The following is a 17759-nucleotide window of genomic DNA, read 5'->3' on the forward strand; positions in this document are numbered from 1 at the left end:
GTATGCAGCGCTACTGCCCAGTGGCACTCACTCCAAGCTTCAAGAACTCAAATTCAGAAGCCGGATGCCACCCGAGGGACATTGAGATTGGTGCTGGAGGCAACCTTTGAGGTTAGACCATTGAGAACAGTTTAAATGCTTAAGGTAAAAGTGTGCCTCCTGCTACCATAACAACTTAATTTGGACTACGTTCTTATGGTGACTGGAGTGTCCCTTTTAACAACTGTATTCATGCTCACAATATCTACCTTCCCAGGTAATGGTACCATTGCTTGCATGGTTGTAATTCTTTAGGTGAAATCATGGTAGGGGTCCTAGTCTATCTATTGAACATGAAGTTTCTGGGGAGGTTGCACATTAACGGTGTAATATGAGATAATGTACTGAGGTTCACAACATTGAACATATAAGGCATTATGGCTTTGCCATTCTGAAAACGCCTTTTGTAACCTAAAATGTATTTGTGTTTTATTTTTATATACTTAGATATATTTGGTTACCCCCTGTTGTAGTTCCATCTATTTTTTTGGACCACATACTAAACCCCAACTGTGTGTAATATTTTGGGTACTTTTTACTTGCTGATGAGTATAAGAATGTATTTAGGCATTCTAGCTTAACATAAAGCTTTCAATATAGTTAAGCAGCTGTAATTTCCCCCCTTCTCCCTTCATGAGTATTTCGTAAACATAAAATATTTATTAAATACTCATATGAACTTGTTGGAATTCCACTGAAATTCCAACCCAGTCAAAAGATGTACTAATGCTACTACTGCGTAAAACTAGAGACTACTTTTGTCTTGGTATTTTTTTTCTATACTTTACAAAGCTTGAGAAAAGGAAGAGCTACCTTTGGCAAGTTTTGCCATGTCACCAGCTGTCTCTATTGATGGCTGTAGGAAAAAAGGTTATGTCTATGGAGGATACTGTGGTCTTGCAAGATACTCCATTGACCTCTAGCTGTATTCTCACACATGTGTCAGAGTACAACATGGACATGGTCTCCTGGCAGCTGAACCACCAGGACTTGAAGAGGATGGCTTGAAGTCCATGACAGAGGCTCCTTCCTCTGCACCACCAGACACCCATCAGAGCAGTCACCATTGGGGGTCTTAGTATATTATGCAAAGATCAGGGATGGTAACATGGCTGCTTTAAATATCTAAAAGTGAGTTTTTTTGCCATCACATACATTACGTGAGGGCCATTGTAAGAGCATGTGAGAATGGCTGATAAGATTTTGATTCATCTTCATATCGGAAGATAGGGATTTTGGGATATCGCTGAAGTGCCTAAAATAAAAGACAGAAAACGTAGTGCAATATTGTCTGAAACCAGTAAAAATTATTTGATTTTATTTATCTATTAAAACCGTTTTTGGGTGCTGTTTGGTGAGGCTGGATATTCGCAACGTCCTAGCAACCGGGGCACCCTGCGGTCATTATTGAAGGAGGTCTTCCATTTCAACCCCCCTCTATATCATGGGGAGGCACCTCTAATATGTTTTAAAACGCTTGGAATTTGTGAGTGTAATGTTACACCTTACATTTTTACTGGTTTCAGACAATATTGCACTACGTTTTCTGTCTGTTATTTTAGGCACTTCAGCGATATCCCAAAATCCCTATCTTCCGATATATCTATATTATATGGTTACCAACTGGGAGGCAAAACAAGGGACTGGCTGCACTCACCTAAACATGCTTAAGTGGGGTGCTGCTGGGGGCCAAATGGGAGGCAACCGTGGGATGTACCTATAAGTTAAGTTATTTTGATATATAACTTGTGTTTGCACTAACCATTTAACTATTGGTGGTTTGCAATTGTTCTTTTTATACTTTTTTGATTCATATTTGTCTATCACTGATTCCATCTATTTCTGTTATTAGTACATGTTCGGAAAGCTAGATGAAGAGAAGAATGGTCTCTCATATCAAACAGGAATGATAGACATGGATGGCATAGATATGGATATTCGTAAGTAAACAATATAAAGTATTATAAAGTATGTTAAAAGAAAACAACAAACCAAAACTCTAAAACTGCAATGTCTAGAGTGATGCGAACTGTCCAGCTTCTCCATATTGATGATACTGAATGTACTATCAGTAACGGTTTGCTTAGAGACGGGAGAATATTGTATGGTATCCTCTCAGCTATTAAATGTTACAATTTATATTAATGCTATATAATACTTTAGCTGCTTATTATTTGCCGAGCATTGACTCATGCATATCGTTTTACAAGTATAATTAACTTTATTGATTTTATATCCTTGCTGTGCAATTGATAGTTAAGGATTGCAATGCACGAAGTCCTTTATAATAATGGACTTTTTTTTTCTTTGTCTTCTTTGCAGCAAACGGCCCATATATTGCAATTATTGAGCAGCCCAAACAGGTATGTAGACTGTATGAATCACTAAGTTATAGAGGGTCCATAATGTGTTTCACTACTACGAAAACTTGAAGCCTCTCCTTGCAGGCTTTTCAGTGTAAAACCTGATACAAAACAAAAAAACAAGTCCTGTGCTCAAACTCCCGCTACGGTTGGGCGGCAGCAGCGACCATAGTACACAGTAGCCCCAATACATACAATAAAAGCCAAAGGCAAAAAGTTACCTGCGCTCTCTCCGAAATCCCTATGTATTTTTAAACAAATGGAGGTTATTTAGTTACCCCAATTGCCATTTTTTTTTCGGTGTAAAACCTGCCTTTTCAGGCATTGCTGCGTAGTAACACCTCTAGTGGCAGTCACTTGGATCCAATGCATCTCTATGTTTTGTTGTGCATGCGCAATAGCCTCCTAATGCTTTACTATAGGAAAGCATTGGATTGGCTGAGATCAACAAAATTGAGATCGGCATGGCATCGGAGAAAAGGTTTGTAAAATCAGCGAACTAAGGGTTGCCTAAACAGCCACACAGGCCCTATAGTGTCAGGAAAACATGTTTGTATTACTGATACTAGAGTGTTCCTTTAATGGATGATTTCTGTGAAACATGGAACTTGGCAGATGATGCCGGCAACGTGGGCTCCTTTCCCCATGCCATTACACCCCTAGCAGGGTTTCCTTTTTTGAGCTTTTGTATATCTGCAGTTTTCCTTCGGCATTCCGGATGATACTATATCTAATAATAGTATAGCCACAAGCAGCATTAGTGAGTCCAGCTGCCTTGTATGTAAACTTGCTTGCTTCAAGAATGTTAGCTAGCTGAAGATGGTGGGGTGGTAGGCAGTTGAGTTGCTAAAATATGTCAATTATTTGGTATCTAGGTTAAGACGTTTCTATAATTTACAGAGTAGGATCTATATTCTTTATTGTGTAATAAGTGGCTTATACTTGTGTCTTTGCAATTCTATCTCTATATCTAAAAATATACAGAGATACATTGTCCACAAGGTGACGTTGGTTTGCTTGATGTCAGCATCATTTTCATCTAATGGAATATTGAGTAAGTTGATGTCCTCTTTGTTTGCCCTAGCGAGGATTCCGGTTTCGATACGTATGTGAAGGACCATCTCACGGAGGGCTGCCCGGAGCAACCAGCGAGAAAGGAAAGAAAACCTATCCTACAGTGAAAGTGAGTGTATCTTGTTTCTCAAACATGTAAACACGGCTGATATCCAGGAATACCACCGATTATCTGTCTTTCAAATTCCCACTGAATATTTTACTGGATAGATCAGATATCATACCAATGATAGACATGATAAATTTATGTAAAAAAAATGATATCTTGCAAATCTACCCAAGATATACGCAATAAAAGGGTTAGATAAGACATGTTTTTTTCAGAATTGTTATTATTTCTGTTTAAGTGTTTATATAGGTATAATATATTATGTTGCTTTTTGTAATAGGTGTCCACATCTCTTTTCTCTAGATCTTTAATTATGTTGGTATGGCAAAGATTGAAGTAGACCTGGTTACACACACAGATCCACCACGAGTTCATGCTCACAGCCTGGTGGGGAAGCACGCTACTGAAACTGGAAATTGTGTGGTCACGGTTGGACCCAAGGACATGACGGCACAGTATGTACTCTGTTATTTCCTCCCTGATAAGTTACCACTTTTCTGGATTCTGTTGTTAAATGCCAGAATGAATTCAGTAATATTTTGCTTGAACTTTTACTACGGTAATAGGTGTAATAGTAAAGGAGCTCACCAAACCTCTATAGCACTTTGCTAAATGTGAAACTACTGGGAACATGATAAAAATCAGCTTATATTATGTTTTAGGCTTTGGACCTAGCTGGTTTGTTTACAAACTGGTTATACATTTTATATCATCTGGCTTTATTTTATATTAGGGCTACCTCCGTGATCATCCACTACAGTTCTAGGATATTCATAAAACCTTTAATGGTTAATAAAAATAACTGCACCAATACAGGGTACCGGACGTTTCAAAAATGTTTAATCAAGCAGATTGGTATCTGCAGTTTTATTCAATTAGCTGTGATTTGTCAGTAATTTTAAAACTAATTTTGGGAGTTTTTCCCAACTCAATTATTTTGTGTTACGTTCCTGACCATTCCATTGTTTCGTGAATAACCTTGATAATATTGATTATTCAAATTGTAGCACAAAATAGCTGAATCCTAAAACATTTTTTAAATCCGCTGTGGTTTCATTTTAGTTGTTTAGTGCTAAAATTTGAAATTCACTTTGACCTCCTGACAATTCATACTTGTGTGAATAACCCTGTGGCAACGGTTTTGTTTGACCCCTACAGGAGCATATATTGTAGTTCTCCTATGGCTTGCTATAGGGGTGTTAAATGGGTGCTTGGCAATCACAATTCTGCTGCAGTATTAGTTTGTGTAAAGTGCATATTACTGAGCAATCTGACAGGTGTCACTGTGTGGGGTCCTTGTGAATTGGAGTCCATTGTAAATGTATAAGGAAGAACTTTAAACCTTTTTTTTTTTTTTTTTTTTAAATATATATTTTTATATATGTTGAATTTGTATGCTTGTATGTTATTTATTGTTTTTAAAATACTCTTCTTCAGGTTTAACAATTTGGGCATTGTTCACGTCACTAAGAAGAGCCAGATTGAGATTTTGAAAGAAAAGATGAGACAGCAGATATTAAGAACCCGAATTGGAAACTGCGCTCTCTCTGGTATGTGTGTTGTCTCTGGAAGGAGTGTAGATTTCCCTTCCCAGTGCTTTTTTAACGGTCTTTATTTTTTGTGCATCTCCGGGTTTTGTATTGTAAGGCTGGCTAAACCACCATCTATCCTCTCATTGGAGTCACAAAGTCTTTAAATGGCAAATCAGTCAACTTCAGCTTGCTGTGATATTTTTTTATTTATTTTTTTGAGGTTAACATTGTCCTTTCTTTGTCACTTTAGAAAAATGCATATTTCAAGAGAAATTCACACTTTTTCATAGTGTATATGTTGCACCATCCCAGGTGTTTTTACATTCTCTATATGTTGGAATACAAAACGAGCAAGGAAGACTTCTCACAACAAAACATTGGTTTCTCTGTGAGAAACACTGCACACACAGCACTATATATTGCCACACATGCCCCATGCCTCTCAGTGCTTCCCTAGAGAAGCATTCTGTTGGCTGTCAGATCATCAATACTGTTGAACTCACGTCAGGCAGAGTGGACCTGCGGTGAGGGAACATCTTACCACTGGATTAGTGGTACGTTACATATCAACTTTATGTTGTGGGAAAAGGGGGTCTGGGGTTCTCAATAGCAAATACAGCACTCCAATGGTGTTGTAGCACTTATTATTAGTGTTGCAATTGGATGCCTGAACAGGATGCTACGCGAGGTGGGTAGTTAAATAGGTAGGTGGGGACAGCTCTGGGCTTCTTCTCTGTGAAACTTAGATGACATTAAATAGTTACAATGTGTAGAGCAAACACAATTTGTACAGTTCTTTGCAGTAATGCCAAGAATGTTTTATCAGTGAATACACTGTACTGTTGAATACTAGATATGATATTTATTGAGGAAGTGATTTTCATTTTTGCCTGTTGCACTAGCTGTTTTGGAGTTCTGCCATTATGGGTTAAACAGAACGCTGGATGTTTGATGTATGCCTACAACTCCTTAAGTAGTTTTCAATAAATCTGTGTCTCTGGGATCAAACAGTGCTATTGATGGAACAATTCACATTTCTCAAACAATAAAATGTGCAGGCGAACATGCACATACTCCATAACTCTACAGACTCCCAGCATGGTATATAGTACATGTATTTTTTACATTATAATTTTTCTTGATTTGTCTGCTATACTTTAAAAACGTCACAAAATTGTACAGATTTGAAAAGTTAACTATCCAGAAACTGGACCGTTTATTCCTGCAAGATATTTGAATATACCATGCTGAATGTTAATCTGTGCCCATGAGCTGGTCATCACTCCAAATATATATTTTCTTGTACTCTGGTTGTTTCTTTGTTATATGTAACCTGTGAATTTTACTTCCACAGAGGTGGAGGAGAGGAAGATTGAGCAGGAGGTTAAAGAGCTGAAGAAAGTTACAGATCTGAGCATCGTTCGACTGCGATTCACAGCCTACCTCCCCGATAGCAATGGCTCTTTTACACGACCGTTAAAACCAGTCATTTCAGAACCAATCCACGACAGCAGTAAGTAATCCAGACTCTGTTAGACTTACTGAGTAGAATACAGCTACAATCCAACCAGTAACATTTCATACATGTATCTACCCACTAGTGCTACTACAGAGTTAAAATAATCTTGTGCATATCAGAAAAATTCTGCCCCTAAAGATTGTACAGGCTGAAAATGTTAATCTGGTCAGGACTTACAAGAATCCTAGATGTGCAACCTTTTTAAACAAACAATCCAAAGAAAATGTTCAAGCACACAGCAGTAGGTGAAATGCACTCCACATTTATTGAGGTCCGGAGAACCACCAAAGTCTCTAGATAATATAGCCTCGGTGCTTCACAGTGGAACTATAATACATTCTTCAAAGAAAGGAAAGGAGTAGACACTCACAGGACTTTGTTATGAAAAAGTAAAAACGTTTTTTTAATTGTGCGGCGTCAACATTTCGCACCCACTCGTGGTCCTTTCTCAAGACCTTATCACCAGGTGCTGTTGATATTTCTACATTCTTTTCTTGAACAAACCATCAGATTATTTTTAATTACTTTACTAACTTATATGTTTGGCAAATTTATATATAATCTGTTTACCATGTAGCTTAGACATGGTTGCGTAAACCCTCCTTATAATCAATAGTCACAGAAAAGTTGACTGATAATTCTATGAAGGCATGTAAAAAATGTTTCCTCAGTTTTTCCCCCTCACACTTCAGGTATGAGAAAATTCCTATAACACCGCACCCTGTTTTTTTTTTTTTTTTCTTCTTTTACCATTGTTGCAGTAAATGTCTGTATAAATGAGTTCAGAGGTTGGTATATTAGCTAAAATGGGAGACGGATAAGAGAGGTCGGTATATTAAAATGGCCAACAACTAATATTTAGTATAGTATGAACATATGTAGCCGTCAAGTAAAAAGCCATTCAGCATGCTGTAATGTTTCTGGGTTACAGCTCTGCATTCTATTCTACTTCATCGAAGCAGAGTTTAAGGGACATTCAAGCACTGTTCTATCTTTTATTCTAAAATCCCCATTTAAACCCCGTCTGAACTATTTGTAAGAAAATTTTAACAAAAATTCACAATGGAAATAATATTAAATTTGAAAAACACAGCAGGAGTTTTAATGCACATCAAAGGTACGCGTATCGTCAGAAAATGAGTAAGCAAGTCAGAAATGCTGCCTGGGTGTTTCCAAAAATATAGAAAGAGGAAGATAAGGCACATTTGATAGGCTGTGTTTTGAATTTAGGGACTTTCCCATCCTGTCAGCACACGATGCTCTATGTAAATCAGGATTCCAAGGTTTGTATCCTTATTTTTTTTATTTATTTTTTTATAGCTGTCTTGTCTTAGACAAAATATTTTTTTTTTTATGGAATTACCCCCTGATTAATCCAGGTAAAATTAAACATTTAGTAATTTATAATATTCCCACTAAATGTTAATTGTCGGTCATAAATACTTAGAGAAGCTACCTTGATTTAAATATTTACTTATTTTTTTCACATAGGGTGATGTGATCTATTCTGATACACTACTATAGATTCTGTAGATTTTTTTTATTTTTTATTGAAGGAGTGATTTCTTTTTTTGGGGGGAGGGTGCATCATCTGCATGTTTTCAAGCACTTTATATGAAATGTTGTTCTTTAAATAGTTGTTGCACTTTAGAGCTGTGTACAAATATAAGCACTTTAAGTCATAAGATTGTTTTATACTTGGTAATGGTTGTACTTTATAGACCAGTGGTAGGCAACCTTTCGCACCTCAGATGTTGTGGACTACATCTCCCCTGATGCTTTGTCAGCATTATAGCTGTAAGAGCTTTATGGGAGATATAGTCCACAACATCTGGAGTGCCAACGGTTGCATACCCCTGTCTGTGTCTATTTTGTTTCCTAGCCCTCCGTTATATGTCTGATACATGGTGTCCCATGCAAAAAAAAAAAAAGAATCAATAATTTTAGATATACTAAAGAAACTTTGGAGGAGTTCAAGTTAAAAGCTCAAACTCTTAGGTCTCAATTTAAAGCGAAAGGTTACTCGAATAAATGTCTCAAGACAGCATACCGAAGGGCACTTCTAATGGAGAGAGAGGACCTTCTTACTGAGAACCCCAAGCAGGATACGACTCAGAATATCATTAGGTGCATTGGAACCTTTGACTCTGGTTGGAATTTAGTTAAACAGATTCTAGAGAGATATTGTCCCCTCTTATACCAAGATCAACATCTTAAAGAGGTTCTGACCCCCTATGTCTCACTTACGGCCAGAAGGGGCCGTAATTTCAAAGATCTTTTGGTACCAAGCCATCTTTCTTTATCCGCGGGTCCAACTACATGGCTAAAATCTCCAGCAGTAGGTACCTTCCAATGCGCCGTTGTAGGGCTTGCAAGTACATCAGGAGAAAACTTTTTCGAATTCAACTAATACTGAGACACATGTAGTTAAAACTTTTTTCAACTGCCAAACCTCTGGATTGGTTTACCTTCTCACTTGCAGTTGTGACTTGAAATATGTGGGTAAGACGTTCAGACCCTTTAAAAATCGTATCCTGGAACACATTAATTCAGTGAATCCCTCCAGACAGATTGACACAGTAATTTCACGTCATCTTAAAATCAAACATGGAGGTTCGGCACAGGGTCAACGTTTAAATGGCATTGAGAAAGTTAAGTTGGGTCCGAGAAAGGGTGATATTGATACAAAACTTTTACAACAGGAAAGTTATTGGATCTATAGACTCAATACATTAGCCCCCTCAGGCCTTGATGAAAGATTCTCTTATACGTCCTTCATCTCCGACTAGATCCCACCACCAACATTTATTGAGCACGCACTAAATACTGATAGTATTTTAGTTGTAAATATTGTAAATATGCAAATAGGTACAGTACAGTTCATCCACCCTTTGCAGGTAATTACATTTAGCAGCGTTCGCTGCTGACCCCTATTGGTTAACTACAGTCAGTGAAAGTATTGAACACTGGACATATTGGGTCCTTTTATTTATTATAGGATTCTAAATTATACACATGAGTTTTTATTTACTTTATTCATATAAATTTTGATCGCTGGAACTACATATATTCATCAATTTAGGATATTGGTTAATGACCAACAGCTTTGGCTATTATCCACCCCTGGATTTCCTTTGTTTTTGGGTTTATTTACAGCTTGAATCAACATTAATTTCTAAGTGCCATGACTTTAATAGAAATACGACTGCAGTATTAGATATGTGTACCTACTTCTCAATGTATATACATATCACACATTCTTTCAAGAAGGATTCAAACACTGTTATGAACGAATATATGGTCAGTGAACATCGGTAGGGCACATATCCAGCTGACTATAACTTAATGTAATAGAATGCAGCGTCATTTATTGACACAGTATTACTCCCTTCATAGATTAGGGACCTGTAACAATCTTTAGCTTTCCCTCAAATTCCAGCTTAGGTATGGCATTGTATGGGTTAAATTCGAACTAATTATGAGATCGTCATTAACCTACCCCTCAAAATACATTGAAGGGTGTTATTATGTATTCAAAGTTTATTCTTTGACCCCCATATGTTTTACTTAATAGAGGACTTACTGGATCTTTACCAATCTCAGTCCACATTATCCTTCACTTCCCGTTATATACATATCTACAGATAAGATAAAAAGGTCATAAATCATATAGTATTGTAAAAAACTAGCAGTCATTTTCGTTTTAGCATTGGAGCAATCATATTTAGAATTAGGCATTCTCTATAATTTAGATCTGTACCAACAGTCAATTCCACTGGCGTCAGAGTTTGTTTTGCGTGATTGGACGATGCCGACAGTCTCATTAGCATAATGAGGTGTCGGTAGTTTGGCGCCCGAAAATGCACTCACGCCTTATTCTGATAGGTTCAGTTTGAATTACCAGCTAAGGGTGTACATATATAAATTGAGACCCTGTTGTCAGTTTCACTTTAGCCCCTGATGAAGGTGCATTACCGAAGCACCGAAACGCGCGTCGGGTCTCTTCTCCTTTCTTTCTATTTCTGTCATTTCACTAGGGCACTCTGTCGACATGTGCAGGTAACCAACAAATCTAAGTATGGTTCTGCACATTAGCACACTTTAACTTCATTTTTTCACCTCCTTTTACTGGTCTCGAACTCTATTGTGGGAAATCTAACGTTTAAGGCTGATACAATGTTAAAATATACTGCATCAGTACAGCTTTTAAACTGTAACTGCGATCATTAGATACACTATAGTTTCATTGGACTTTTTAAATTCAACTGTAGCAGTCTAATTTCTAGTCATGCTGGTGCCTTTTGCAGCTATGTCCTTTAAAGCCTGTTTTTTTACCCACTCTAGTATTCTAGTTGTATTCTGATACTTACAAGGTAGCTTTTGAGTATTTATATTATAGCTACCGATAGCTTTCCAGATATATACTAGTTTATTGTCTCTTGACCAGTTTCCTAGTTATTTATGTATGTCCGTTTTTTCAGGGACATGATCATTTAACCTCTTGGCTTTCAGACATCACCTCACGTAATAGAATTAAAGTCTGCAGTCTGCAGCATTATAGAGAGATAGATTTTGATATATTTTTATAACTAGGACATTTGGAGGTGAGCCACTTGGCAAGATTGTTATCACTTATGGGATTCTGACTACTATGAATGGGCATCTATGCTGTACTGTTATTTACTCTTTATTATTAATCATCATTACGAAGATTTCACTTTAAATTATTCCAGAGCATACTCTAAGCATCTGGATATTCCATCCGGAAGCTAAAGTATTCTTTCAGTTCTACGCATAAGAGGTTAAGCCCCGGGACACTTCTGGAGTGTCCAATTAGGTGTTCTTTCCACAAGTGAAGGTGGGACCATATTTGGACCATTTGAAAAGAAGCGAACTAGTAGAGCCACATTAGATACACACAAAGGTGGGGGTAACCCCAAATGTAAAATGATAAGAACAAGAAATGATGTATCTAATGTATAATATAGGGTATATACCCTATATTATACATTAGATACATCATTTCTTGTTCTTTCCATATTTGGACCACCACCACTTGTGGATCTTTTCATACTAAAGAAACTGTACACAACAGTTATAACTGGAAATCTTACATATATAATGCAATATCTTTTTGGTGGTTCTCACCTTATCTAAAGTGTGTCACAAATGACAGCAGTTGTCAAAGCAATTGAACATTCCTCAAATGTCCGTAATTTCATGAATTGCATTTATTTTTTTTTATTTTTTTTTAACATTTGACCAAAACCTCAAAGAATGATAGGTCTACATTTCAGGTATCCAGGTAGAACATGGTTCTTCATAATTTGGTTTTAAAACTCCAGCAGATATATGCACTTTAATCTAGAAAATCCGTTTCAGGAGGATTGGATTTTATATGCTTTTATTTGTTTCCTTCATTTGGGCAAAGATAGATCTCTGGGAAGTGACAGATACCCTTTAAGTTTTTTTAATATTCTGTTTACTTCTCTGGATATTTCAACAAATATGTATTTGCCAGGTGTACAAGTAGAACTAGATGTAGAAATCCAGTCTTTATTCTGCAAATGTGTGGTTCCTTCTTAGCTCTCTGTCATTCAGTGTTATGAGCTCTGTCCTTTGCACTTGGCAATTAACACCGCGCAGTCATACAGAGAAGAAGAGACATTGAAATAATGCTTCTATTTCTCCTGTTCATTAGCATGTTTGTCCTGGTTTTACCTTGTCTGAATAGGATCATGACATACTTTGTGAAATCTTCCATGTAAGGAAAACATTGCATACTTAACACAAGTTAAAGGTGAATCTCTGTGTTTTCATTAATGGTGAAAATATCAGAAAAGTGACAGTTCTTCTTTAAATGGAATCTGTAGTCTCAAAAACAACAATTGTTATTCCGGGACTACTGGTGCCTTTTATATTGATGTGAACACTTTTTTTTTTTTTCCTCTGTAAAATGTATGATTATTTAATTTTACTTACCTGGTTTCCAGCGCCTAGACTCCACCACTGCAGCCTCGAGCTCTCCTTGTAATGTCTGCAAGCTGCCGTCACCCGCGATCTCGTTTAATCTAATGCTTCTCGTAGAGAGGCATTGGGGTTAACGCATGCACGTCAAAATGCCAAGATTTACTCTGTTATGGAGGTAAGAAGACCGCCACAAGAGGCGTGCTTAACCCTTCAATTACATTCTACAAAACAACAATGTTTTACATTAAAGGACCACTATAGTCACCCAGACCACTTCAGCTCAATGATGTGGTCTGGGTACAAATGTAGAAAGATAAGTCCTGCGCTCACTCCCATCACTACTGGGCGGCAGCAAAGACTACAGTACACATCAGCCCCAATATATAGTAAAAACCAAAGAAAAACAAGTTACCTGCGTTCTCTCCTTAATCCCTATGTATTTTTAAACAAATGGAGGTTTTTTAGTTATCCTCTCATGGCCATTGAAGGTAAGCCCCCCCAGGTGGGCCGTTACTCTAACCATTCACCTTGCTTCCTTGAGCTTCTGGCAAAGATCTCTAGTGAGACAGAAAGGGGTATTTTTTATATACACCCCTATATATTAACCCTTAATAGGGAACACATGGGATGGGTGGCTGCATTGTAACAAGGCTGAGTGATACAAAAAATGTATACAAATGCAGAAAGATGAGTCCTGTGCTCACTCCCATCACTACTGGGCGGCAGCAAAGACTACAGTACACATCAGCCCCAATATATAGTGAAAACCAAGTTACCTGCGCAGTTTCAGAGAAACTGCTATGTTTACATTGTAGGGTTAATCCAGCCTCTATCGCATTCAGCGTGCAGAACATCCATAGGAAAGCATTGAGAAATGCTTTCCTATGGGCTTTTTTAATGTGCGTGTGACTCTGGCCAAGCATGCACATTCCGCTCCACTCGGGAGCTGACGTTGGAGTGGGAGGAGAGGTCACCAGTGCCGGATTAAAGTAAGTGGCTGAAGGGGTGAAAGTAAGTGGCTGAAGAGGGAGCCCGGCGCTGGATTAAAGTAAGTGGCTGAAGGGGTTTTAACCCCTTCAGCCCAGTGGGAGGGGAACCTAAGGGTTATATAGTGTCAGGAAAACGAGTTTGTTTTCCTGACACTATAGTGATCCTTTAAAGGGTTCAAACTACAGGACCACTGCCCTCAGACAACTTTATTGAGATGAAGTGGTCTGCATGACTTTTAGTGTTTTTCCCTTTGTTACCCGCTCTTTAATTTACCCGAACTTTTCAATTCAGGGGGCATGTAATGAGTTGCACACAGAGTGCTCGTAGTAATACTAATAGTCTCAGAATAACTAGCTGAGCAGGGTGCAGTAATATGTGGAATTGATGAATGAAAGAGAAAACATAGACTTTATTGTGATTTGCCCACTTCGTCTCTTGGTTTCCATATGACTGGAAGAATAGTTCCAAGCAACTATGTTGCAATAACAACTTTTGAGAACTTGACACATTATGGAATATTTTTACTGGTAGCATTTTTTTTATAATTTGATCACAAACTCTGGCCTCTTTAGATGCTGATTACCTACAACCCCCAGAATTCTTGTTAAAAAAAAAAAATCATCATGGCGGTGTTCATAAGGAAGGATGGGACGTTCAATAAGATTTCTGAAACACATCCATTCACGGTCGATGACAGAAAGGGGGTTGGAGCAAGTAACCAGGCTTGGAATCACATCCAATGGACGAACATTTCCATTTTATGGAATGGTTGAGATTTTACACTTTACATTTTTAATAAAACACATGCAGCTATTCTTTCTAGTGCTGGTTTAATTACTTGTTACTATCCTGAAGCTGACATAATTTCTGTGTTGTGTCCCAGTTTCCCAGTCAAGTTTTGATTTGAATAGCTCACATAGGAAACTCACAGACCGTATCATAAGGTGAATGCATCTAATCCTGGATTACCTTTAGTATTTATTGTATAAGATGAAGCATATCCTTCAGCTTATCATCTGTTAAGTGGAGACCATTCTTATTTTTTTTTTTTTTTTTTAAACATAAAAAAAAGACTACAGCTTCACTGACCAAGATTTACATTAATATTTCTTTGCGACTCTTCCCTGCTGCCTTCTAGCATACAGCATCTATAAGTCCTCAAGATCCTTGTTAATTAAGCCGCATGGTCTATTGGAAGTCATGCCGTCTCTAGTGCCGTTTCTGCATTAACTGTATTGATTGCTCTCCTGAAGACATCTACCTGCCCACAATTGACGTTTAATTTCAATAACTTTTATCTTCATCAAGAAGGATTTCAAACTACAAATCAGAAGCTTCATGTTTGCCCCTGTGCCAAGGCCCTACACATAAGTAATGACTGTAACCTCTACGTTGTATATATTTGAAAAGGATTCCTATGTTCACATCTAACCTACCTTCCTAGGAGCAACCGTGTCAGTGTATATAGCATGTACATGTATGGCTCTGTAACATTGTACATTTAGACCTTATTCTGCTTGAATTTAAGGTGAATAGCTGAGTGGCAAAGAGTCTTATCTTTTTATTAGAATAGAATAAGGCAAAACATAGTCAGCATTCCAGGAAAAAGTAGCTGGTCCATGCAGAACATGGTCGTAGTAAGGATCTCTAGTTGGATTTGGTATATTGGAAGTCCACAATTTAACACACTTTTATAGTGATTGGCACTTTACAGAGTGTGGCATTTCTGTGCCAAAGTGGGATTTAAATAAGGAGGGAAGAAGTCAGACATGTCCCCAATGTGATGCGTTACTGTAATTATCGGGTCTGACCCCTTTGTCTGTCTGTCTCTCTCTCAAGTGTTTCTTGACTCCCACTCTCAATTTTACTTTTTTCTTTTTAAACCCTGTCATCTAATTTTATGCTGTTGTTTACCCAAAGTCCCCAAATGAGTTACTTACAAGTATAATATTTGGTTATATCAGGCTGTTGTTTACTTGTAGTTGCTATGGCAGCTGTTACCACAGGTTGTCAACCACTTCCATATTCTGGTTGTTGATTCACCATCCTGTTTGTGGGTGTGTTTATTGAAGCAATGGGGAATGGATTCATTGCATACGTGTTTTGTAGCGGCAGCGGTCTGTGTATAATAAAGAGAACTCCACATAGCTGCAGCTGTTACATGTGCAAATTAAGACAAATTGTTGTTACTGGTTTATAGCTTTTTGAGTTAATGGCTTTATTTATTTACCCATAAAGACATATACTGAGTGCTTCCAAATGAAAAACCTTGATTTACTAAGGTTGGATGAGAAATTGTATACTTTTATGGAAGGGCGGGTTTATAATCGGATATGACACCTAGAGTAAATCACTTTTCTTTACATTTGCTGTAGGGTCATTAAAATGTTGACTTTGTATTAAGTTTTTAAAGGTAATAAACAGCCTCTTCTAGAACTCTAGTGCTTCACTGACACCTAGTGGTGGCACATGTATATACATATGATGCAACTGTTCTCATTCTAATCTGTTTCAGACTGAATGGTTAGGATTTTTAATGTCATGGTTACATATAATCACCTGCAGTATCTTACAAAAGTGAGTTCACCCCTCACATTTTTGTAAATATTTTATTACATCTTTTCATGTGACAACACTGAAGAAATAACACTCTGCTACAATGTAAAGTAGTAAGTGTATAGCCTGTATAACAGTGTAAATTTGCTGTCCCCTCAAAATAACTCAACACACAGCCATTAATGTCTAAACCGTTGGCAAAAAAAAGTGAGTACACCCCTAAGTGGAAATGTCCAAATTGGGCCCAATTAGCCATTTTCCCTCCACGGTGTCATGTGACTTGTTAGTGTTACAAGGTCTCAGGTGTGAATGGAGAGCAAGTGTGTTAAATTTGGTGTTATCACTCTCACTCGCTCATACTGGTCACTGGAAGTTCAACATTGCATCTCATGGCAAATAACGCTCTGATTATCTGAAAAAAAGAGTTGTTGCTCTACATAAAGATGGCCTAGGCTATAAGAAGATTGCCAAGACCCTGAAACTGAGCTGCAGCACGGTGGGCAAGACCACACAGCGGTATTGCAGGACAGGTTCCACTCAGAACAGGCCTCGCCATGGTCGACCAAAGAAGTTGAGTGCGCGTGCTCAGCGTCATATCCAGAGGTTGTCTTTGGGAAAGACGTATTAGTGCTGCTAGCATTGCTGCAGAGGTTGAAGGGGTAGGGGGGTTAGACTGTCAGTGCTCAGACCATACGCCGCACACTGCATCAAATTGGTCTGCATGGCTGTCGTCCCAGAAGGAAGCCGCCTCTTCTAAAGATGATGCACAAGAAAGCCTGCAAACAGTTTGCTGAAGACAAGGGCATGGATTAATGGAACCATATCCTGTGGTCCGATGAGACCAAGAAACTTATTTGGTTCAGATGGTGTCCAACGTGTGTGGCGGAAACCAGGTGAGGAGTACAAAGACAAGTGTGTCTTGCCTACAGTCAAGCATGGTGGTGGGAGTGTCATGGTCTGGGCCTGCATGAGTGCTGCCGGCACTGGGGATCTACAACTCATTGAGGGAACCATGAATGCCAAAATGTACTGTGACATACAGAAGCAGAGCATGATCCCCTCCCTTTGGAGACCGGGCCGCATGTTGGGCAGTAATCCAACATAACGACCCCAAACACACCTCCAAGATGACCACTGCCTTGCTTAAGAAGCTGAAGGTAAAGGAGATGGACTGACCAAGCATTTCTCCTAACCTAAACCCTATTGAGCATCGGTGGGGCATCCTCAAAAGGAAGGTGGGGGAGTGATGTCTCTAACATCGACCAGCTCAGAGATGTCATCATAGAGGAGTGGAAGAGGACTCCAGTTGGCAACCTGTGAAGCTCTGGTGAACTTGCCCACAATGGTTAAGGCAGTGCTTGAAAATAATGGTGGCCACACCAAATATTTACACGTTGGTCCGAATTTGGACATTTCACATTTGTTGCCGATGGTTGAGACATTAATGGCTGTGTGTTGCATTATTTTGAGGGGGCAAATTTACACTGTTATACAGGCTGTACACTTTCTACTTTACATTGTAGCAGAGTGTCATTTCTTCAGTGTTGTCACATGAAAAGTTATAATAAAATATTTTAACAAATGTGAGGGGTGTACTCACTTTTGTG

At 38.2% G+C, this 17759-nt stretch overlaps 1 protein-coding gene across 1 annotated transcript in view; it reads left to right on the plus strand.

The window, feature by feature from the left end:
• NFKB2 (nuclear factor kappa B subunit 2) overlaps positions 1–17759 on the plus strand; it is an 84632-nt gene that overhangs the window by 48987 nt on the left and 17886 nt on the right. The window contains exons 3-8 of the mRNA XM_063435214.1: positions 1892–1979; positions 2362–2402; positions 3487–3585; positions 3889–4040; positions 5023–5135; positions 6472–6630. Of these exons, the coding sequence (XP_063291284.1) occupies positions 1892–1979; positions 2362–2402; positions 3487–3585; positions 3889–4040; positions 5023–5135; positions 6472–6630 (652 nt within the window). The remainder of the gene's footprint in view (positions 1–1891; positions 1980–2361; positions 2403–3486; positions 3586–3888; positions 4041–5022; positions 5136–6471; positions 6631–17759) is intronic.

The sequence above is a fragment of the Pelobates fuscus genome, chromosome 10 (genome assembly GCF_036172605.1).
Source record: "Pelobates fuscus isolate aPelFus1 chromosome 10, aPelFus1.pri, whole genome shotgun sequence".
Lineage (NCBI taxonomy): Eukaryota > Metazoa > Chordata > Amphibia > Anura > Pelobatidae > Pelobates > Pelobates fuscus.